Source organism: Hypomesus nipponensis, chromosome 20, assembly GCF_054491055.1.
Source record: "Hypomesus nipponensis isolate SF chromosome 20, ASM5449105v1, whole genome shotgun sequence".
Lineage (NCBI taxonomy): Eukaryota > Metazoa > Chordata > Actinopteri > Osmeriformes > Osmeridae > Hypomesus > Hypomesus nipponensis.
Window position 1 is genome coordinate 3,535,303 of NC_140380.1, and position 24,887 is coordinate 3,560,189.

General features: G+C 42.3%; 1 protein-coding gene across 1 annotated transcript in view; it reads left to right on the forward strand.

The window, feature by feature from the left end:
* LOC146245183 (organic cation/carnitine transporter 2-like) overlaps positions 1-24,887 on the forward strand; it is a 51,748-nt gene that overhangs the window by 22,857 nt on the left and 4,004 nt on the right. Inside the window, exons 5-10 of the mRNA XM_084683430.1 lie at positions 7,897-8,023; positions 8,201-8,301; positions 18,208-18,339; positions 18,544-18,626; positions 22,933-23,115; positions 23,991-24,126. Coding sequence (XP_084539556.1) covers positions 7,897-8,023; positions 8,201-8,301; positions 18,208-18,339; positions 18,544-18,626; positions 22,933-23,115; positions 23,991-24,126 — 762 coding nt within the window. The remainder of the gene's footprint in view (positions 1-7,896; positions 8,024-8,200; positions 8,302-18,207; positions 18,340-18,543; positions 18,627-22,932; positions 23,116-23,990; positions 24,127-24,887) is intronic.

Consider the following 24,887-nt stretch of genomic DNA (forward strand, 5'->3'; position numbering starts at 1 on the left):
GCTTGTGAACTAAGCTACCACTTGCGCCGAGAGCCCTGAGTTGAGGAGCCTGAGCTTTTAAACATCATGGTCAACTGTATCAAAAACTTTAGACAGATCAATAAACAGTGACGCACAATTTTCCTTTTTGTCAAGAGCAACAGAAATGTCATTTACCACTTTCAGATTAGCTGTAGTAGTGCTATGTTTTTTCCTAAAGCCTGACTGATAAGTTGATAAAATGGCATTGGTGTATAAGAACTCCTTAAAATTGTTTGCTCACAAGAGTTTCAAGAATTTTAGCAAGTACTTATAAATTAGAAATTGGCCTATAGTCATTTAAAATAGCTGGGTCACCACCTTTAAGCAATGGGAGAACAAAAGCAGATTTCCATTTCCTTGGTATTTCCTTATTTTTGATTGTCAGATTAAAAAGATATGCAAAAGGCTCAGCAACAAAAACAGCAGCCAGTTAAAAAAAATGAGGGTCTATACAGTCAGGCCAAGAAGGTTTTCTTTGATCTAAACTTTTTAGGGCTTTATGAACTTCCTGCACAGAAAAAGGGACAAAATTAAAAGGCTGACCGGCATAAGATGGAACACCAATACAGGGTTTTACAGACCTTGGACAACACGAGTCGAACAGAGAGCCAGAAGATATGAAGTGTATGTTAAAACAATTCAATATCTCCATTTTGTCATGAACAGCCACAGAATCCTTCATAATAAGAGCTGGTAAAGCTTGCCACTTCTTGCTCACAGAGAGGGATTTTAACATTTTCAAAAATCTCCTTGGATCATTTAAACTTTCACTGTTACTGATGCTACTTAGCAGTAACAGACAAGTAATGTTCAGATTTTGCTTTCTTAATAACAGAGGAACATTTGTTTCTTATTTGCCGAACCACAAGCCAGTCAGTGGCAGAACCTGTTGTTCTTGCCTTAGCCCAAGCCAGGTTTCGCTCATGAATACCGTCTGCTAGATCAGAGGAGAACCAGGGATTATCACATCCCTGTATCTCCTGAAAGGGGCTTGTATATTTATGATTTGTGTAAAACCATCATTAAAAAAAGACCAGGCTGTCTCTACATCAGGGATCAGCTCTATCCTCCTCCAATTAAAATGTAACAAATCATGATAAAATCCTTGTTCATTAAATTGTTTAAGATTCCTCTTATAAATGATACGCGGTTTTAATTAGGGACCTCAGTGTTTCTGTTTGCAGCAACAACACAATGATCACTTAGGTCATTGCAGAAAACACCAACAGAAGAGAATTTATGAGGAACATTTGTTCAAATCAAGTGATTAATGTGGACTTCTCAGATTACTTGGACGAGTGGGTGAATTAATTAACTGGGTAAGATTTACAGAAACACAAAAATATAAAAAATCACCAGACACAGACTTATCCCAGTCCCAGTTAAGATCTCCAGCTAAAACAATTTCACTATAATTTACATTTATGCATTTAGCAGACGCTTTTATCCAAAGCGACTTCCAAAAGAGAGCTTTACAAAAGGGCATAGGTCACTGATCATAACAACAAACATTGCGGGTAACCAAAACATGAAGCATACATTGTGAAAACTAAATAAGTCCCAAAGGGAAGAACCATAAGAGTATGTAGTTAAACAAGATACAATTAAACAACATTAATCTCGAAAAGTGCAAGGTAAACTAATTACAGTTACGTTCCTTGTAAAGTAACTAGTTAGGTTACTTAGTTACTTGCTGTAGAGAGTAAGGCGTTAAGTTACTTTTGCGTTACATTAGGAAAAGTATTTTATTTCTAAGACAATTCCCCTTGGTCACTGTCATGCCCAGAAGGCACATTTAATGGGTTGACTTCAGCAATGGCACATATTGGACTGAATTTTCAGTGTCACTCACATATAACATGATCAATCCTCAATATACAGCAGGACAGATCAAGGTAATAATCTACCATAATGAAAAGCAATATTTGCATTAAGTTCTTGAATCAAGAAACTCTTTAATCAATAAATAAAGTTGTAAAATGCTAGGTAGAAGTCTAGTTGTTAGCTCGCTATACAATTTACCAGGGCTAGGTTTGAATCTAGGAGTAAAACAAAGGTAAGTTATAGCTAAGTATATGGTAGCAAAATGGTGTTCACTTATGTACTGAACCAGACTATTTTACTTACTGTAATATAATCTTAAACCTAAACCACTTAACGATACAGCAACACATCACACCAGCTTGAGTTCAATACATAATTTAGTGTGACATTACGTAGGCCTGTACAAAGTCTTAAATGACTATTTAGCTGGTTGGCTCCATGACGCCGGATAAATTGGGATCGTGAGACTCACCAAAAGAACGAATGGGACGCCACCTGTCTAGTAGATTAAGACGTTTTCGTAGGTACCTAGCAAAAAGTAGCCTCAACTTTCCTAGACGTTAGCTACATGCTGAGTGCTCTCGACCAAAAGACTAAATTAAGTAACACGTTAATTGTTTAAACAAGGAACTAGTAACAAATTCATTCAATTAAATAAGTAACGCGTTAAGTTACTCATTACCTAACAAAAGTAGTCTGACTACTGTAACACGTTACTCCAACTGTCGTAAATGATTTTTGCAAGTTCCCGTGTATAGTGAAAATAAATCAGAGTGTCGAAGTGAAGAAAATCCTAAGTCCGTACAAGTCAAAAATATACTAAGTCCAAAGGTTGAAAATGATTCTAAGTGTTGACAAGTGGAAAATAACCTAAGTCCAAACGATGACAATTATTGTAAGTGTTGACAAGTGGAAAATAAACTAAGTCCAAACGATGAAAATTATTCTAAGTGTTGACCCGTCAAAAATCAGGCTAAGTCCCAACGTTGAAAATTATTCTAAGTCCAAACCAGTCAAAAATCAGGCTAAGTCCAAACAGATGCACTGAAACTCAGAGTATTGATGCAAAAGTTTATTCCAACACAGGGTAAAAAAGGTATCCTAGTGAGTAAGCTCCCAAGAGCAGACTGGCAAGTTCTCTCCAAACATCCTCTTATATACTGTATTTTCTGCCTATTATTTGTGTCATTTTTTGCTATTGGTACAATACTGTTGGTCACAGATACATTATGCATCCTCACATTATTGGTACCTTTCTGTTGATGACCATTTCTACGCTTTGTCACCCAATTGGCCCCTATACTAGGGTTTCTGATTACAGAAGCTGGATCACGTTGGCATCTCTGTCCTTACATAAATCTGACCATGTCCAGGCTCGTGTTGGGTGCACACACATCTTAGGCTGTTTTCTAGTTGGTATGGGATGCTCGTGCTTTATAAACATAGGAAACCCCTAGACACAGACCTAGGCCTGACCTGGGTGACAGCTTCAGACTTGGTTGGTAGTTTTCCTGCAGCTTGGCCATATGTGTACGTTCTAATTTACGGCTAGGCCTCTGCATTCCATGGAGTGGTACTTCCCTACCCTCCTTTGCTAAAACCAACGTTTCACACTTCTATTTGGTTTTACTCAGTCACAGCTTAGCATCAAATTTCCCATAATACAACTTAGAGTATAATATAAGGAATAACTGAGACATTCACTTTTCAATCGGATAGTTCCATAAATGTAACCCATCTCCATCATTTTCAGCAGGGTGACGTAATTTTCTTCATCACAACACAGAAGCGAACTTCTGATAGGGTGGTATGACTGCTTGCCTTTACGTGATTCGTCAAGATCTGAGGTAAGTCACGTAGCGCTAGTGCCCTCTGGGTAGTGTAGTTTATGTAATGTTAGGATCATTACCAATCTCTCTGACTCTGAAGCTTTCTCTGTCAGTGGTAGAGTACCGGGCCGGCTACATGCGAGAAGTAGCGGTACGCAAGCAAAAGTGCTGGTACGCTTAAGAGTAAAATGTAGAAGTGCTGGTGCTGCGTACCGGTGAGTACCGGCCCACTTCGAGCACTGCCTATGACAAAATAATTACGAAAACATATTTGCCGACCCAATTTTCATCCCCCTCGACACACCTGTGAGTCTCGACCCAGACTTCGAAAAACACTGTTGTAGAGGGTGAATCTACACAACCGGGAGACCGCGGCAATGTGGGCTGTGAGGGAGAGCTCGTCATCCATGGTCACCCCGAGGTTCCTGGCAGAGGATGAAAGGGTCACCGTCGCAGATTCCAGGGTGATTGAGAGATCTGGGGGAGATGGAGGGTTTGGCCGGGATGATGAGGAGTTCTGTTTTGGCAAGGTTCAGCTGGAGGTGGTGCTTGGTCATCCAGGCGGAGATGTCTGTGAGGCAGGCCTTGATCCGAGCTGAGATCAGTCTTCAACCCTGATTGGTTGGGGTCGAGAAGGTTGTTCTGAGAGAATTTAGTCTGGTTAAAAGGTGTAACAGTGACTGTAATGCCTCGGTTGAAGCAGATGGAGGACCACCCAACAACGGTCATACAAAGTCCCTTAGAAGTTTCAACAACCACAGCCAGAAATTGTCAAATTGTTTGCTAATCGATTCGGACAGAACCACCTTGACAAGAAATTTGGATTTCACATAGCAGGCAACTCCGCCACCTTTCTTTGCCCTGTCAGCACGATAAACATTGTAACCATCCATGTTAATGTCATCATCATTAACAGATTTTGTCAGCCAAGTTTCGGATATGACAACAATGTCGGCATCTATTGATTTGAGCCATATTCTAATCATATCTATTTTCGGTGACAAACTTCACATTTAAATGCTCTGTAGTGTTGTAAGCAAACAGCACTTTGGGTAAGTACGTGGGCCATTTCTTCTTTCTCTCTGGGGTAAGCGTTCTCAGCAAAACTTGCAGCGTACTATTGAACTGCGCGCATTGCCCGTTTCCTTCTGGTCTGTATGGAGTTGTGCGGCTCTTTTCGATGCCATACAATTGGCAGAGGCGTTTTAACAGATCATCCTCAAAGTTCCTGCCCTGGTCCGAATGGATCCGCTTGGGTACCCCATAGGTGTACAACTCTACACCTTCCCTACTCCGTTCTTCTTTTGAGGGCCTGCTCCTTCAGTAGTGCAGGAAGGGCCCAATGATGGGGTCTACAGCCTGCAGGTTTTTTTTATCTGCCTTTTGGTGGTAGGGAGGGCCTCAATCAACCGCTAGACGCAGTCCCAGTAAGAGTAGTCCTCGACTCTAGGTGTCTTTGCTTGACCTCTTGTGGTATCGAAATGCCGTCAACTACTGCGTCAATGAAATCTTGAGCATTTTCCTTGAAAGTGCATCTGCGTTTCGATTAGAGGGTCCAGGACGGTACTTGATGTCAAAGTGAAACAGGGCAAGATCTGATGCCCAATGCTGCTCTACCGCCCCCAACTTTGCAGTGCGTAAGTAACTGAGTGGATTGTTGTCTGTATAGACGGTGAATTTCCCTCGGAGCAGATATTCTCTGAATTTGTGTGTGAGACAGCCCACTAGGAACGAGGAACTCCAACTTCCTGGAGCTGTAATTTGACATGTTTCTCTCCGTAGGCCTTAAGCCTCGGCTGGCATAGGCGATGGGTCTTCGCTGACCCTCTTGCTCCTGGGACAAGACTGCCCCCAAGCCAGTATTGCTGGCATCAATTTCCAATACAAAGGGCTTGGAAAAGACAGCGCTCCGAGAACAGGAGCACTGACCAGGAGCTCCCTCAACGTTGCAAAACTGTGTTCGCATTGTTCACTCCAGCACCCTTCCAGTGTCTTTCTCCCCCCAGTTCTTGGTTCATTTATACCACCTTCAAGCTCTGCCACCAGTTGGTGTAATGAGGCAGCGTACTGTGCAAACCGTTCCATGAAGCGCCGGTAATACGAGGCAAAGCCTAAGAAGGAACGCAGTTCAGTAGTCGTAGTAGGACGCTTCTATTCAGCTACCACTTTGATTTTATCTTTCTAACAGCTCATATGTGAGCTTTGGCCTGTTCATTCTGGGTTGGGATTAGTCGTCGGTAATGCTGCCTAATAGGCACTTCATCCAATAAAGGTATTTCATGCTCCACTAAACAAGTACAGCCTATGTTCCAATCTCCATGACTGAACACACCCCAATACCTTTCTAACAAAGCCCTACACTCCTGCTCTTACTCAGAAGTTAGTGTAGGCCAGGAAAGAGCTGAAGGGTCAGGAGGGAATGGTGGATGCCCTCTGTGATTAAACGACAGCTATTTGGCCCTGAACCCCACCTTCCTGAATGGTAATAGATAGAATTTCTCTCTTGCCTTAACTGAACTACATGGAGCTCACCTAAGACAGTATGGGGTTGAAGCCACACATCCCTTATATTTACAACAGGTAGGGTGACTTGACCATTGTGAACCGCAAGTAAAGCCTTTGAGATGAGTAAGTCTGCAGGACGTTGACCTTCCCTAAACAAGGGCTCCAAGAATTCAGAGGGGAGGATGGCCCTAGATACCTGAGGACAAGCTGTGGTGATAAATGTTAAAGATCCTTCAGGGATACACATAGCTGGACCTTGGACTTTGACCCTGCCAATACAACTTCTCTCTGATAATGTTTCCATGCTATGGTATTCAGACAGTGCTTGTTCCCAGTTAGGGCCAACAGTTGTGCAAAAAGATGATCAAAGACAGAGCCGTTGTGACCAAATAATTCATGATAGCAACTGCGGATGATGTTCATCCCAAGTAAACCAGGCACTTTGCTTTTTTGTTGTTGAGCAAATAAATCTGGGGAATCTTTTACTACTAAAACCCCAATTTTTGGTAGGGTCTTGCCCAACACATTAACATCCAGCTCAACATAAGCAACATAACAGATGCTCTACCCCCTGTGCCTGAAAATATTGCTTTAAAAAAACCTTGGTAATAGTAGTAACTGTTGATCCCATGTCTCGTAAGCAGGGGACTACAACATCCCCCATACCAACTTCCACAATAGGACAACTCCCTATGAGCTGAGATGAATGTTGAGATGAAATACGGATGGAGCATCCAAGACCCCCTTCTGATGCCTGGCTCCCTACACCAGAAGGCGCTAGTTTTCCGACAGCTGCATAGCACTAGATACTATTCCTTTGCTTTGACTCCGGCTGAATGTTTGGGGGCCTGCCATAGGGTCTGGACCTGAGTGACTATTTAAATCAACAGAACAAAACCTGGCAATATGACCATCCTGGTTACAACGGGAGCAAATTGGCTTACCATCAGGCCGAAACCTACACACGTGGCCAAAATTGTTGGTACCCTTCAGTCAATGAAAAAAAACCTCACAATGGTCACAGAAAAAACTTCAATCTCACAAAAGTAATGATAAAAAAATTCTATGAATGTTAACCAATGAAAGTCAGACATTGCTTTTCAAGTATGCTTCAACGGAATCATTAAAAAAAATTAACTCATGGAATAGGCCGAGACAAAAATGATGGTACCCCTAGAAAAGACTGAAAATAATGTGATAAAAGGGACATATGTATTCAAGGTGTGTCCACTAATGAGCATCACAGGTGTTTTCAATCCTGTAATCAGATTCAAAGAACAGAGTCCGTAAAATGTTCCGAATTTCCCATCACTAGATTAGTACCAAATTGCTGTGAAAGTACCAAGTCAATGAAGTAAATTGCCTAGCACAAGTTCAAGACTAAATCAATTTACTCTAGATCTATAAGGTGCAGGTTTCTGATACATTCAAGTTGAGCATCTCAGAAGACTGGACCAAGAATACAGGAATCATGGCACTTAAATAGTATCACAATGTGGGGGGTTTTACTCTCACAAGAAAACTCCAAGGGGATGACAATCAACATATCCTTTGCAAGCACAGAAAGAGGACAGATTCTCGATTTGTTTTTGTTTGATAGGGCTCCTAGAAATGTCCCTGACATTCCATGTTCTCATGAGCTAATATAGCAAATAAATTGTATCATAGTGAAAAAATAAACCTGAAGGTCAGAGTTCTGCGCCTTTCTGGTGTCCAGGTTCATCCCAGAGTCCCCCCGGTGGCTGCTCTCTCAGGGCAGAGTGGAAGAAGCTGAGGCCATACTAAGGAGAGCTGCCAGACAGAACAAGGTGGACGCTCCTGATGTCATCTTCTCTCCAACAGAGGTGAGGAATCAACATGTAACCTGGAGCTCGTGTTCCCCTTTAGAAAAATAAACAAAGAAAGAAAAACAAAAAGGTTTCAAAAGACCTGCATGAATACTTAAAAGGAATGTGTTGCAGGATAGCAGATAAAACAAACGTATCTATGAGACTTTCTTCTTGAAACATACAACTCTACAGGTTGCAGATGCTCACGAGCGGCAGCAGAAGAAACACAACTTCCTGGACATCCTGCATAGCTGCAACATGGTTTCCATCATTAGCATCTGCTCTCTGCTGTGGTAGGTCTCTCTCGTGTGGCAGGTCTCTCTCCTGTGGCGGGACTCAGTGGTGGCTGGGAAGCCCCCGCAGCCCAAGTGAGGTGGGGGGGGCCCCCACGCTTTAAGGGCCCCGCCCTGCATATAAAAAAACAGACTAGGCCTACATAAAAAAATACATATAAAAAAACAAGGAAAACACTTTGAGGCCGCCAGTGGCGGCTGGTGAAAATTATTCTAGGTGGGGCTGTGAAATATTCAGTCAATTCGGTAACCATCCTAATACAATTGAACACAAACTGCATGATACGAGTTTTCTGTGAAATAATAATTATGTACTTAATGCACACAGCTATAGCCAAATGTCCACATTTGTGGACTACAAATATCATTACACTCTGTTCAGAAATATTGAAAACCATTTGACCCACTCTCCCTGGTATTATTAGGAAACAACACAACTATTACTGTAAAACTAAATATTAAGGGTTTATAAATTAATTTAACACAATCAATTATATTTGATAGAACGTTCCTGTTCTTATCCACTTCTTCGTTGTTTCTCAGAGTACAGTCGTTTAGCCTCTCTCACCGCCTTGCTAAACCTGTTCTTAGATTCAAGGAGGCGAAGAACAGGTTTAGCAAGGCGGTGAGAGAAGCTAAACGACTGTACTCTGAGAAACTGAAGCATCAATTCTCTGCTTTGCTTCAATTTTCAACTCTGCTTCTGTCTGGAGAGCGCTCAGGCAGATCACCAACTACAAGCCCAGGGCCCCCCACTCCACCAATGACTCCCGCCTGGCCAACGACCTGATCAAGTTCTACTGCAGATTTGAAAGACAATTGGACAGTCCTGAACTACCCCTTCCCATCCATGAGGCCTCCCCCCTCTACAGTGACGACTCTCTCCATACAGGGTGAAGTGTGAAGTTAACAGACTTTTCAAGAGGCAGAACCCCCGCAAAGCAGCTGGGCCGGACTCTGTCTCTCCTGCCACCCTCAAGCGCTGCACTGACCAGCTGTCTCCTGTGTTTACAAACATCTTTAACACCTCCCTGGAGACATGCCATGTGCCAGCCTGTCTCAAGCCCTCCACCATCATCCCTGTGCCCAAAAAGCCAAGGCCAACAGGACTTAAGGAACTACAGACCTGTCGCCTTGACCTCTGTGGTAATGAAGTCTTTTGAGTGCCTTGTGCTGGCACACTTCAAATCCATCACAGACCCTCTACTGGACCCCTGCAGTTTGCCTACAGAGTCAACATGGCCCTCCACTTCACCCTACAGCATTTGGACTCCCCAGCATCCTATGCCAGGATCCTGTTTGTGAACTTCAACTCTGCCTTCAATACCATCATCCCCGCCCTGCTCCAGGACAAGCTCTCCCAGCTGAACGTGCCCGACTCCACCAGCAGGTGGATCACAGACTTTCTGTCTCACTGGAAGCAGTGCGTTAAACTTGGAACACAAGTCTCTGAATCCCGATCCATCAGCACCAGATCACCTCAGGGTTGCGTCCTTTCTCCTCTGCTCTTCTCCCTGTACACCAACAGCTGCACCTCGAGCCATCCGTCTGTCAAACTCTTGAAGTTTGCGGACGACGCCACCCTCATTGGGCTCATCTCTGACGGGGACGAGTCTGACTACAGGTGGTAAGCTGACAACCTGGTGACCTGGTATAGCCAGAACAACTTAGAGCTCAATGCTCATAAGACAGTGGAGATGGTTGTGGATTTTAGGAAGAACACAGCCCCACTCACCCCCATCACCCTGAGCGACTCCCCAGTCAGCATTGTGAAGTCCTCCCGCTTCCTGGGCACCATCCTCTCCCAGGACCTCAAGTGGGAACTGAACATCAGCTCCCTCACCAAAAAAGCACAACAGAGGATGTACTTCCTACGGTAGCTGAAGAAATTCAACCTGCCAAAGACAATGATGGTGCACTTCTACACCACTTCTACAGCCATCATTGAGTCCATCCTCACCTCTTCTATCACCATCTGGTACGCTGCTGCCACTGCCAAGGACAAAAGCAGACTGCAGCGTATCATCCGCACTGCTGAGAAGGTGATCGGCTGCAATTTGCCTTCCCTCGAGGATCTGCACACCTCGAGGTCCCTAAGGCGAGCGAGGAAGATTGTGGCCGAGCCCTCCCACCCTGGACACTCCCTGTTCCAGCTACTCCCCTCCGGCAGAAGGCTGCGGTCCATCAAAACCAAAGCCTCACGCCACAAGTTTCTTCCCATCCATTGTTGGCCTCTTTAACAAGGCCAAGGACTCTCACTGGCTTTTAAATCACAATCTGCACAATGACACCCTGCATATTGCAATTTGCACTATTGCATCCTTCTCTTTGCACTATCTGTATTATTATGTTAGATTGTAAATTGTGGCTACTTATTTTTTTTAATTCTAAATCCCCTTAGTATTAGCCATACTTTGCTACTTTTGTATAATTAAACCACTTTTTTTTATTTTTTATGTAGCAGACGCTCTTACCCAGAGTGACTAACAGTAGGCCTAAGTTCAGGGACATTCCCCCCGAGGCAGTAATTCTCAGTAATAAAAGCAGTAATAAAAGTAAATTCCTTGTCTGTGCAAACATTCATGGCAAATAAAATCCCTTCTGATTCTCCTCACCTCAATCTGGTGACCTTCGTCCAGTTGCATAGCGATTGTCTCTGCCTATCATGGCTAGCTTGATTGTTTTCTTCATGTGTGCCTTTGTGCACTTGTTTTGTTTTCTCAGATAAATGTTTAATGTCCTTAACTCCTGTAACAGTCCATGCTGTATCTGTTACGAATGTTATAAAAAGCAAGCACAGGAAGCAAAATAAGGCATTGACATGACTGCATCCAGCTAGCCAGGCCTTTCTTTTGTAGCTTACCAATCGTGGGAGAAACCTCTGTGTATGATTTACCTCTACCCTTTTTGCTCGCCTGTTGTGTAATTTTGATATCAGGTTGGGCCAAACTCTTTTATTTTTATTTTCTCCACTAAAGTTCTCCTCTCAAAAGGATTTTGGAGAGGATATCTGACAGAATTTGAGAAATCAGAACGTCTGAAGTCCGGTCCGGAGTCATTTTCAATAACGTTAAGTAGGTCGCAAAATCACTTATACTCTAACTCTGCTTGGGGCGCTAATTCCAGCGCCCTTTAGGCATAATTTTGAGGACGCTGATTGGCTAAATATGTGTCTTGTTAGCAACAGTCAGCAATTCACCTATCGCCAGCAGGTTGTTAGGCGTTTCGATGGGCGCTTTCTCTAGTGCCCCAGATGTCGATCATGAAGTAAATTTATCCCAAAAATCCAAAAGAATCACAAAGAATTTTAGAATATATTTACACAACACAGTATTGTGTATTTTAACACAGTCATGCTTAAAATGAGTAGGAATTGTTTAGAAAATATAATACATGAAAAACAAAAATCTAAAACACTTCACCAGGGAGGGCGGCGCCCTAGCGCCCTCTATTGATCAGCCGCCACTGGAGGACGCTCATTGAGGGCCCCAAGTTTCAACTGCCAGGTAGAGGAATTCTATAATGTACGCAACGTAAAATATCTTCATCCTTTTCCATGGGCTAAATAGTCTCAAAATCCCTGAATCTGGCAACAATGGCTTTTGCGTATCTTACGTCTTTTGCGCCATTATTCACCTTCAGCTAGATGATGGTAGAGACATGAGTAAAAGAAAATATGCAAGCGATGCTCAAAAGCGCAGCAATAAACTGTTGTCTGAACAAGCTCGAGCAAAACACCCTAAGATTACGTATCTAGCCTTACGTTTCATTAGACCCCCCAAAATTTTTTAAAAAAAATATATATATTTTTTTCAATCTTCATATATATATTTTAAATTTAAATGTGTTAATTTCTCTTCCTAAAACCCACTAGAGGACACTTTAAAAGGATATTTAAAAAAAGATTCTTCTGGGGGAACATGCCCCCAAACCTCCCCTAGTTTTGCTGGGTCACAGGAAAAATAATAGGTTTTATCCAAGGGCTTAGTCCCCACAAAAGTGGAAACCTAGATTCGCCCCTGGTGTAAACTATAGAAAACCATCAAAAATCTAAATTGACAGAAAATGATTTTTGATATTTTATGGCTTATAGCCAACAATGAGTGGCGCGACAACCAACGGGTTTCCGCAGGACGCCACACAAATAGGCTGCTGTTGTGCTTTTGTTATTTATAATTTTTAAGCGCCTAGATCTGGTCATTTGCCTGCATTGATGAGAGATAAAAAGATTAAAATAAATATATAATTGTAAAAATCCAGAATCCTGCTTTCTTGACTTTTCCTATGCATGTTTTATCATCCTGTGCGGTCCTCAGTATCCTGTATATAGCTCCTCAGTATCCTGTTTTTAGCTTGACAGTCAGAATGCAGATCAGCATTCCGAACATCCAAGACTCTGAAGACAGTTTACTTCTTGTCCACAGGTTTATTGAAGTTGCAAGGGAGGCGTGAAACTAAAACATACAAAAAGCATTATCAATACTGCTTGCTTTTAATCTGTACAAATATCCCGCAAATCTAATTAAATATATTTTTGTCTTTTACAAGTTTTGTGTTCATTATACATCTCACTCTAAATGTACATTTAAAATTATTAGTGCTGTCAAACTATTAAAATATTTAATCGTGATTAATCGCATTAATGTCATAGTTAACTCGCGATTAATCACAATTAATCGCACATTTATTCAAAATGTCCCTTGATTTCTTTTGGTTCCATTCTTTTTTTCAAATGCTCTTTAATGCTCTAATCAACATGGAACAATCGAACGTGGTTCGGATTGCTTGGTGCAAATATATTTTTTATTGAAAACAACATTGCAATTGCCTGGCTTTGACGAGGGGGCGGAAAATTCGCATCAGATGTGTGCTTGGCCATCAAGTTGTATTTCAGACTGTACGTGCTGCGATGATAGCTCAGTTTACAACGACAGAACATACAGATCACTTTGGTCTTGTCAATGGAACCATTTGGCAACTTTTTAAAAGTAAACCATTCAGACATTCTTATTGGCATCCATTTCGGCGTCTCACGCTCGCCATCCACTCAAAACGTAACGTTAACCTACTACCAGAGAATGTCTAATATCCGTAAACGGGCTCTGCTACTACTCTTTAGCCGGCTCGCAAGCCAAACAAGTGTGTGTGGCGTGCCTGTTGTTTTGTTTCCGGTCTAGCTAGATCCGGTGTGGTTTGTAGTTTTTCTACCGTCGGTAGTTGTTGCAACAGCATGTGAAAAAAACTACAAAGTTTGCTTGGCCAAAAAGAGCGTTAATCGCGCAAAAAAATTTTTTGACGCCTTAATTTGGGTTTGCGTTAACGCCGTTAATAACGCGTTAAACTGACAGCACTAAAAATTATTCATTTAGCGGACGCGTTTATCCAAAGCGACTTTCAAGAAACACCTTTACAAAGAGTGCATAGGTCATAAACAACGAGATAGCCCCAAAAACATTGCAGGTAGCCAAAACATGAAGCATACATTGTGAAAAGCAAATAAGTGCCAATGGGTAGAACCATAAGAGCATGTAGTTTAACAAATTACAGCAACATTATCCTTGAAAGTGCTAGAGTGTACCCCGAGGAAAGCAAGCAACAATGGGAGTCAGATGGCTGAGCGGTGAGTCGGGCTGGTAATCAGATGGTTGCCGAATCGATTCCCCTCTGTGTCAAATTACATTGTGTCCTTGGGAAAGGCACTTCACCCTACTTGCCTCGGGGTAATGTCCATGTACTTACTGTAAGTCGCTCTGGATAAGAGCGTCTGCTAAATGAATAAATGTTAATGTAAATGTAACAATAATATATTTCACAGCGAGTACAACTAGTTAGTTACAACTAACCAACAAGTGCAGTAAGTCCCTCAATAAGTGCCAGTGTGTCCCTGGAGGATATAAACTAACATGTAAATGTAAGAAAAGTATATTTTAACATGGAACCAAGGATCTAATGATTTATTTTCTTGTAAATAGTCTAAATCGGGGTTTTCAACCGGGGGTCCGCAGCCCCGAGGTGGTCCGCAGCAGCATTGCAGGGGGTCCGCGACACAAGCCTATGTTGATTAGTCCACCATTGATTTAAAAAATATATACATTTGCTACACAGATTTTTCTACATTTGTTGGAGTTGTTTTAAATTGTATTTATATTTTATTAGTGTTCAGAATCTCACATACACGTATTTCAATTTTCAGATATGTATATTGTTTGAGGTTAAAACATCCTTCCATCCACACGTAGGCACGCGCACAGGCACATCAGTGGGCCGCGGATTACTTTCAAGTAAGAATGGTGGTCCCTGGGACAAAACCAGTTGAAAACCCCTGGTCTAAATAGTCCTATGTAAGTAAGTAAAGTCAATATATGAATATATTACCTCCCTATGCCTCTCCGGGAACCATCACCTTATCATGGTGGAGTGGTTTGTGCGTCCTCATGAACTTGAGGGCTGTGTTGTCTGGAGCCTGGTGCTCCTGGTAGGGTCTCCCAATGCAAAGTGGTCTCAGGTGAGAGGCCACACTAAGAATGGTTAGGAAAAAAAACTACACACTTGGGCAAGAAGCTCTGTTTCTGTAAAAGGTCTAAGAAAGACTGTAGTTCCTCCTGGTTTAATGATCTTCACCTCGACCTGGTGCACCTTCCCGTCTTTGCTAAGGAAGGTCTGTGCTACCAGTCCAAGAGTCCATTAATTCCTTGGTACTTTATGTTTTTGTAGGAGAACAGTACAACGTTTGGATGAATGGCCCGTAGCGTTGGGAAAAACGGCTTTCGCTAATTGTCCCAAAGGGTGTTGGACAGGGGCTGAACTTTTGTTGATCGTTTGTAGAAGTCTGAAGATCCAAACTCGCCTGCAGCAGCAGAAGCAATGTTCACCTTCTGTATGAGAACAGCAGCTGGTGTGCAAATCATCAGGCTCAGTTGTCACAGTAACAAGAAGCCTGCCATTGATAATGGATGCTACTGCTGCCATGAATGTCATCAGCACTTCATGGATAAGTTTGTCTTTCAGTTGGAGGAATATGGAGTCCAGAATTCTCCTTGTGAGACCAATCATTCTTTCCCATGTTCCACTGAAATGGTAAACATAGAGAGGATTGAAAGTCCAAGAGCACGGGTACTCAATTAGAAACCAAAAAGGTCCACTCACCAAATTTCTATTCAGTCCAGGGTCCGGAACAGAGAGGGTTTATTTTTCTGGCCCTTACCTAAGAGTTCTGTGGGTAATTTAGTTCAAAGTGTCCATGCTTTGTGTCATAGTAACGTTTCACATTACCACTTTTGACAAGGGCGACCATCTCATTGCAGTACAAATGCATACTTGTCAGTCCATTCCAGTTTTCTGAATCAACTTTTTGCTTTTTGTCCGGTTTAGAGCACACCAAGCTTTTTGCTAAGGAAAAAACAGGTACCGTCATCAAATCGATTAGCCTGCTTTGTTGCGAATGACACACACAACCTGCGTGACCCATAGAGGTTGTGGCCAACATTGATTGAGTGAGTTGTCATGGTTATTACAGTTATTACAGCTCCTGATTGGACCTTTGGATTGGACATGAAAGATAGAAACCACATACTAGGAACAAAATATAGGCTATAACGTGAAATCACCCACCAATGAAAACTCCCTTGGATCATGACTCAATAAGAATGTTGATTTTGGCTTCAGTCCAAATTGTATTGCGTCTGGGTCCGCCAATGGAGTACCCCTGTCCAAAAGCTATTCAGATCTGACAAGTAGATCTTTACAGTTGTTCCATCAATATTTGAAGGTGCCATTAAGTCCTTACAGGCACCAACAAAATTTGTCCCATGGTCCAAATTTATGTGCTTGACTTCTTGCACAGCAAAAAAAATGCCCTGCATTTTTTAAGATGGATGTGTCGAGGGATTCTATGACTTAAATATTATGGCTTTTACACTCATACATGTAAAGATTACAGTCCACTGTTTACTATGTGACACTTCAAGGGCCAAACACATGTAACCAAACATTTGTGAAGGGAGGGTCTGTTGAAAAACAATCTGTTGAAAGGCTGGCCATTTTGAGGGTGCTAATTGGAGCTCTAAGCCATCTGCAAGTTATGCATTGGTGTATGTTACGCTCACCCTTTTCTTTTCACCAACTATCCAAAAGCCAGCTTGTTACGAACCTTGCGAAACCATAATGCCTTTATTACAAAATCAAAACAAAACTCGAAGGCAGCATGGGTCAGTAAAGTCAATAGGGTGTTGGCATGAGTGTCATGTGCTGTGTGCATGTTATGATGTCCACTTTCCCCCCTGGGAATGGAGTAGAAGCTGTATTTGTAGATTCCGGAGCACACCTGCGCTCTAGTGTAGCCCATTAGTCACCAAGCACCACGTCCTTTGTTCCTGTAATGAACAGGGGAACAACACAGAAAACAAACAGACGACCCTGCGGCCCACCACACCTGGGACAAACTGGCTGTGAAACGCCTGGAAGTGCAGCCTTTCCCCTTTCGGTGCCCATGTTATCAAATTGGACGAAGCACTCTGCAGCACATCGTTTCGACAGCTGGTTGAATTTTTCAGCGGAGCGCTTTAGAATTCTGCTGCAGGATCATAAAATACACCATAATTAAATTAAATATTTGGATAAACAAAGATGTTATTAAGATTTACGACGTTAGTTGTAGGCTATAGCCTATCACTTATCATCCAACTTCACTACGCTGGTAACAATCGGCCAATCATGTGTTTACCCCAATAGAAACTATATCTGATCAATTAAAAAAATGTAAACATTTTAAAATTAAAATAAACTAATTGATGATTGCATTGTCTGTCAAGCCAACATATTTATCAGTTGTTTCTAAACAGTGTGTTTAAGAGTGAGACAGACAACCTGGCACACACTCAAGCAGAAGAGACACCATAACCTCACATCACAAACCAACAGAGACATTCTGCTATATGACTAAATGTAAGATTGATGAAGCAAAGTTAATCATCAAAGTTGAGTAGCATAAGCCTACATGGAGTTTTATGACCCAAAGCACGTAGCCTATTTTATAAAGACTAGCCTTTAGCAAAAAAGACAAATGTTGTAATATGCAATGTTTTTGTCAGCTTTCAATGTGAAAAAGAAATAATTAAGGTTGGAACGGCACTAATGATTGGACGCATTCGTACCAAATGCAATGATTGGACGAGATACTTGTCAGATACAGCAGTAGTCAGGCAGAGCGTTCATGTGTTTTGGTGACAGTTAATAATGTCTTATATTTATAGACCAACTGCAGTCTAACCCACAACATGTGTTGCACTATTGCACTATTGTACCTCACTGGTCTCAGGCTCGTATAGGTTTATAAGGTTAGTATAGGTTATTATGTGTATTTAGAGGTTTAGTATACTGTATTGAATATTGTATATTATTTTATTTTAACTTATCATAGATGTAAGCTATGTTCTGTGTATTTATATGGTATGTTATGCCAGGTTGCTTTGCGTTGTCTTGTCCTAAGAATTTCAGTGCCCAGTCTGACCCTGTGTTGTTCTGTGCATCTGACAATAAAATACTTGAACTTGATGTGTAACATCCTTTGTAATAAATTACATTCAGCAGAATGATTGAAGAACTCGACAACAGATGTTCTTATGTAATAATCAACGACTATCAACATGGAAAGGAATGACAGACTTACAAAGACAAGTTCATTTTCCATGAAATCTCAACTGCCATTGACCACCTTTCCACTAAAGAAAGGAAAAACCGTCTAATGGCTTCAACTGTTAAAGAAACCTCCAGACGAATAGTCATGAAAAATGTGGTTGTGACGTTAACTCTTTCATGCCAACTCCTTGTTGGATGTAGGTCTGATAAACACACATTCATCTCGGTCTCTGCTCTGACCAATTTCCTTCTGTTTTTCCTTTCCACCAGGATGGTTATTACCATGGCCTACTACGCCCTACTCCTTAACACCAACAACCTGCATGGAGACCCTTACATCAACTTCCTCCTATCTGCTGTGGTCGAGCTTCCTGCTTACATCATAGCCATGCTGCTGCTAAGGTAAAAGAAAATGTATCAATCAATTTTACAACCCATCCATCCATCTGCTACTGAATTAGTTGATTGATCAAACTATTATCGTTTAGCATTCATGCAGTTATCATGTAGCCATGGCATGAATGAATTAATCATAAATCACTCATTTAATCTTGCTTTATTAATATAGCCTATACGCTACAGAGAGTGCCATTCAATTCCCTGCAGGTACTGCCCACGCAGATTCTGTCAGTCTTCCACCCTGTTCCTAGGGGGCGCCATCATCCTCTTCATTCAGCTGGTGCCTGCAGGTTAGACACCACAGATAAACTTCCCTTTATTCTGACATCCTCTCTCTCCATACCCTCTCCATCCTGACATTCTGTCTCTCTATTTCTCTCTTTCTCTCTCGTGACACCCTCTTTCCACCCTTAAAGCCCCGTCACACCATAACGTTCTGGTCAACGTTCTCTGAACATTTAAATTGTTCAATTTTGAGTGTTCTAGGGCGAGGTGGACACATCTGGCGTATGACTAACGTGTGATTATAACGCTTGACTAGCGTGGGACTGACGCGTAAAGAGCGTGTAACAGCGACCAAATAAGACGTCAGAACGTTATGGTGCAAGGGGGCCTTTACGTCCTCTCTCCATCCTGACACACATTGTTGCCATTGCCATATAAGATTGAACACAATACATGAATTATGAAACTACATTTGTACAAATGTTATTACTTAATCACATCAAGGAAACAAATTGTTTTTCTGGCGGGGTCCCGGACTGGCCACTTGAAGGTGAGAGCCTCCAGCTCCACCTTGGCGTAGCAGCTCTCAGATACCACATCCATCAGGCACTGAAACAAGGCCGGAGTCCCCATGCAGGACCCGTTAATGCCAGTAGCCGCTGGACGTACTGAAGAACATCTTCTCCTTAATTAGGCCGTCAGGGGCACCACCCCTTGGTCAGGTCCAGCATGGATATTGGCCCACCCCAGGTGTGTGATTAAGTCATCAATGGCATTGTCCAGGGCATGGGGTAACTGTCGAACAGAGACACCTCATTCAGACAGCGACAGTCATTACTAAACGGGAGGGTGCAGTCAACCTTTGAAACCACGGTGACCAGACTACATCAGGGGCTCCTCGATGACACCAAGCTTACAAATCCATTGGACCTCCTCCTCTAAAGCCGAGGGGTTGCTGGCATACCACCGTCCCCAGTTGCGTCCAGATGTCATACGACACCATGTTGTTCCGGCCCAGGCAGTCAGAGAACACCTTCCGGTACTAGTCTACCACGTCCTTGAACTCATGGCATTGAGAAGGAGCCAGATCTTCTCCCAGTTGGATGAGGTCCTGGACCCTGTTACCAGGGTTGCCAGGCGTGGTAGTTGGCTCAGACCATCTCTTCAGGAGATTAATAAGGTACAGCTGGGCTGTGTGTGGGCATGGGCTCATCTCAGAACCACCAGCTCAGTGGTATCAGAGGTGAAAGTAAGCCGGTACTGGCCGGTACGGTGTACCGGTAAGAAATGTCTTCTCGGTACGCCGTACCGGGAAGAAATTACGACACACGCACAGGCCAGTTGCGACAAGGCAAGCAAAACAAGCAATTGCTTGGGGTGCCAAGCTGGCTTGGGCAGGCAAGGGTCAGTGTTGATACATTTTTACATAATTTGAATAAAATGACATTTGTTTTGCTGACATTTAATGAGCTTATTGCATTTAAACCATGAATCCACTTCGGATAACTCTGAGTTTACTATATCTTGAATCAAATAAGTGGGTCCTTGTGTGATGTAAACAAATTTGTGTCGTCTGCAAAGATAATTTTATGAAATATTTTTTGAAGAATTTACAAAATCATTTATGTATACAATGAATAAGAGTGGCCCTAAAATGGAACCCTGGGGGACCCCAAAAGTCATGGGCTGACAAGTAGAGTTATGATCATTGACATGGACATACTGTTCACTCTCATATAAATAACTTCTGAAGCATTTAAGTGCTAAACCTCTGATACCATAGTCATGCAATTTATACAATAGAATATCAAAGTCAATGGTATCAAAGGCTTTTGATTAGTCCAAGAAAATACCAACACCACATTTTCCCTCATCAATGCAGTCATTTATCTGTTTTATTAGGTCAAGTATTGCCATAAAGGTTGTACTCTTTTAGAGTCTCCCTTACTCTCCATTACTTTGGAGAAAGTGGGTAGGATTGATATGGGTCGGTAATTGCTCATATAATTTCTTTCGCCCGATTTGAAAATAGGAATTATTTTAGCAATTGTTGTCATTTTAGGTACAGTGCCAGTAAGTAAAGAAAGTAAGTAAGGAATTAAGACTTTATTTATGTAGCACATTTCATGCAGGAATTGCAGCTCAAGGTGCTTTACATAAAATCAACTAAAACAATAATACAAGTGATAAAAGTAATAGATCTAAAACATATAACAAACCAGACAAGCTGCACTCTATCTGCGGTCTCTCGAATCTGTCTTAGACCCGAGCTGCCACTTGCAGTTCCCACACACATAACAACCCAGACGAGCCGCACTCTATCTGCGGTCTCTTGAATCCGTCTAAAGAAAGGTTGATGCAGTGAGCCAGTGGCTCTACAATGACATTTGCAATGGCTTTCATGATCTTACTACATATTCCATCTACACCAGGTGATGGATCTTGGAAGGTCAGTACCAAAGTCTTTAATCTGATATGGGCCGTGATGGGAAGCCAGTGGAGGGAGATGAGGAGCAGGGTAACATGGGAGCGTCTGGGTAGATTGAAGACCAGACGGGCTGCCGCATTCTGAATTTTCTGCAGAGGGCGGGTTGCACATGCTGGGAGACCGGTGAGCAGTGAGTTGCAGTAGTCCAACTTGGAGAAGACAAGTGCTTGGACAAGCAGCTGGGTGGAACTCTTGTACTCACTGTGAAATATTTTTACTGTTGTTTGCTTTTCTACAGGTACACTCTTGCACTTTTTTGAGGTTCATGTTGTTTAATTGTAACTTGTTTAACTACATGCTCTTATAATTCTTCCCTTTGGCACTTATTTTAGTTTTTTTCACCATGTATGCTTCATGTTTGGCTACCCGCAATGTTTGGGGATATCTCTGTGTTATGATCAGTGACCTATGCACTTTTGTAAAGCTCTCTCTTGGAAGTCGCTTTGGATAAAAGTGTCTGCTAAACGAATAAATGTAAATATGATTGAATTACTATATTATTTAACCTTACTTGGACCATTCTTGCTCTGATTTAACCCATAGTCAAATAACTGTAATTCCATTGGTATTGGCATTATTTGGTTAATGTTAATAGCCTATACTGTTCAGTTTCCCATCTTCCTTCAAATCATAGGGGAATTAGTTTTGGTTGATTGGACAATATTGACCCCCTACAATCTTGAAATAGATTTGCTGAAACACCAGTTACAGGACGGTACATGGTCACAGGTGAATCATGTAAATTGTAGGAACAATAGCCGATAAACATACTAATCGTTAGATTTATATTTGAATGCAATGAAGAACACCAAATACAATTTAAATTATTTGTCTTTATTTCAGTGTCAAAAAGCATTTGGTCAGTTCTGAGTGCGCGTCCACGGCGAGTAACATTAGAGATGTAGGACTAAGGGCTGAGAATGTTGCTAAAATACATTACAGATTGTGACAGGAAACTGTACGTTAACCTAGGTATTCATCAGGGAATTAAAGCACATTGAATTGCAGTCTTAAAATCCTCTCCCGGTTTATAACTCAGCGAATTACATTTTGTTCGAGATCGGTCGGCTGAACCAGGAAAGGATATTCCATGTCTGCCAATGCTATCAGGCTCAGAATGTAGGAGGGGATAGGTATAAATGCAGAGTTTGGCATGGAAAACCTTCTAGCAATCAGGTTAGTTTCACGGTGTAAGTTACCATGGAAACTTACCAAAAGGTTTCGTTACATCTCTTTCTGGAACGGGAAACCCGAAGTATGCCACTTTTCATCTGAATCTGGTTTGATGGCCCAGCCACAGACAGATGGAACCCTTTAAGGCAGTGTTTCCCAATCCTGGTGATTGGGATCCCCTGACCTGCATGTTTTAGATGTTTCCCTGCTCCAACACACCTGATGCTAATGAATGGTGCGTTATTAAACTTAACAGAAGCCTGGTAACTGCTGAAGAATAGGATTGGGAAAGGCTAGTTTAAGGTTTGATGCTGACAGTCTTGTCTATTTAAACCCACCTTTATTTGAGCCCTGTTGTTTTGTGATCCGTACATCATATCTAGAATGCATTTTGGTTTAAAATTCCAAAGTGCAGTAGGAGCACTGGACTACAGAACATTCTCTTATGCCAGGTTCTCACTAAAGCATATTTCTACGGACCTATCTGAACAAGGTGGATGGGCTCACAATTTTTGTTCCACATACCGATAAGCGACATATGAAAACATCTGTGATCTGATTGGTCTTATGCATCCAAACGCACTCAAAGGTTTAACAGTCAAGCACACTAGCAGATACAAATTGCATTGTACAGTCACAAAAAATACTCAGTAGTACGAATGTGGTATAACCCTCGTAATCCCTTGCCCCGTTGTCTTGGTAAACCCCAGACCTCCCGGCAGTGGCCATCTTCCTGGAGATGGTGGGGAAGTTCGGCATCACATCTGCATTCTGCGTGGTGTACGCTGTCACATCCGAGCTGTTCCCCACTGTGGTGAGGACTACGTCCATGGGGACCTGCTCCATGGCTGCCCGCATTGGCACCATCATCTCCCCCTTTGTCATCTACCTGGGTGAGGTTTCTCTGCCTATGTAGCATGATTGTTGAAGTGTGTTACTGTATGTAGTATGGTTGTTTGGGGTGTATCTATGTGTGTAGAATGCTTATTGAGGTATTTTTCTGTGTGTATCATGGATGTTGAGGCGTGTAACTGTGTGCAGCATGGTAGATGAGATGTGTTACTATGGCTATGTTCGTATTGCAGCTGATTGTGGACCAAATCGGATCGGGCCGATTTTTGAAATACAACCTCAGTCTAAATAGTCAATTGGAATTCATGCGACTTTTACATCACTCTAGATCAGGGGTGGGCAATCCTGGTCCTAAGGGGCCACTGTCCTGCATGTTTTAGATGTTTCCCTGCTCCAGCACACCTGTTTAAAATGAATGGGTTGTTATCAAGCTCTGTGGAAGCCGGGCAATGACCATCCAGGTGTGAATCAGGTGTGTTGGAGCAGGGAAACATCTAAAACATGCAGGACAGTGGCCCCTTAGGACCAGGATTGCCCACCCCTGCTCTAGATCAACATTACCTATCCTCACACCCTATCACCCTATAAAGACACTACAATCCGAAGATGCAGAATATCTGGCGGTTGCAAGCTTCTCAGCATCAAGATGAAAACAGCAGGGAGCAGGGAGTTCTCGTGTAGAGCTCTTCTCCTCTGAGACAGACTTACTGTTTCAATCAGGAAGGCTAACACAGTCTCTGTGTTTAAGGATGCATTAAAACCCAGATTTCTTTCAGTTGTAAGGGCTGAACTGCTGTACTAGATCACAATTAACCATTAGGATGAAGTCCCCCCACCTACCCATCCTCCTCCCTTCTCTCCTTTTCGTCTCTTCCTTATCCTCTCTTTCATGTCTGTACCCCTCCCCCTCACACAGGTAAGTACTATAAGTACCTGCCCTATATCCTGATAGGCAGCCTGGCAGTGGTATCTGGCCTGCTGTGTTTTGTGCTCCCCGAGACCTTCGGCATGGTCCTCCCTGAGACACTTCCCCAGATGCCAAGGCTGAGAGGGTAAGGTGCTACTGTGTATTTTCGCTTGTCTACTGTATAGCGTCTATAGTTTTTTTCATCTTGGGAACATCTTGGGTTTCTATTTAGCGTCTTATCCATACAATGCCACAGTGATTAGCTGTGAAGGGAAATCCATATATTGTTTACATTTTATTTTTAATTCATGTAGCACACAGTTTTATAAGTCCAGCAGAAGGTCAGAAGTGTGGAGTTCATGGTCACATCGCAAAGTAACCACATCTTAGCAACCAGGAATTGTAAGCAAAATAAATACTTAAATGCAACAATAACATTTAAATCACTTAACTACAGTGCAGCAAACATCTCAGTTACAGTAGCAAGGTAATTAAGGCACGGTAAACAAAAACAATACTACAGTGCAACAAAAAATCTAAATTACAGTGGTGCATGGATTGTGCAACAAAATCAACAACATAAGTGCAACATCAAACACTCTTGTGAGTGCAGTTTCTTGCCAGACAATGGAGCAACCGAAAGGAAGAAAAGGAAAGAAAGTTGTGTGTGAGTAGTCAGAGAGATTTTAAGTAGTGGGAGGACATCCCAGCTTATCTGGATTTCAAGTCAGACAATCCCAGATTCTTTTGATGAGTGTAGCAGACAATGGGAGGAAAAGAAACATCTGAGTGTCGTCAGTGTAGCAGTGGTAGTAACTCACTCGTGATTGAGCGGGCAGAGCACTGATATTAATACACTCTAGTTACTTGAGTGTTAGTGTATGATCCAGAAGGGTCCAGGTGCAC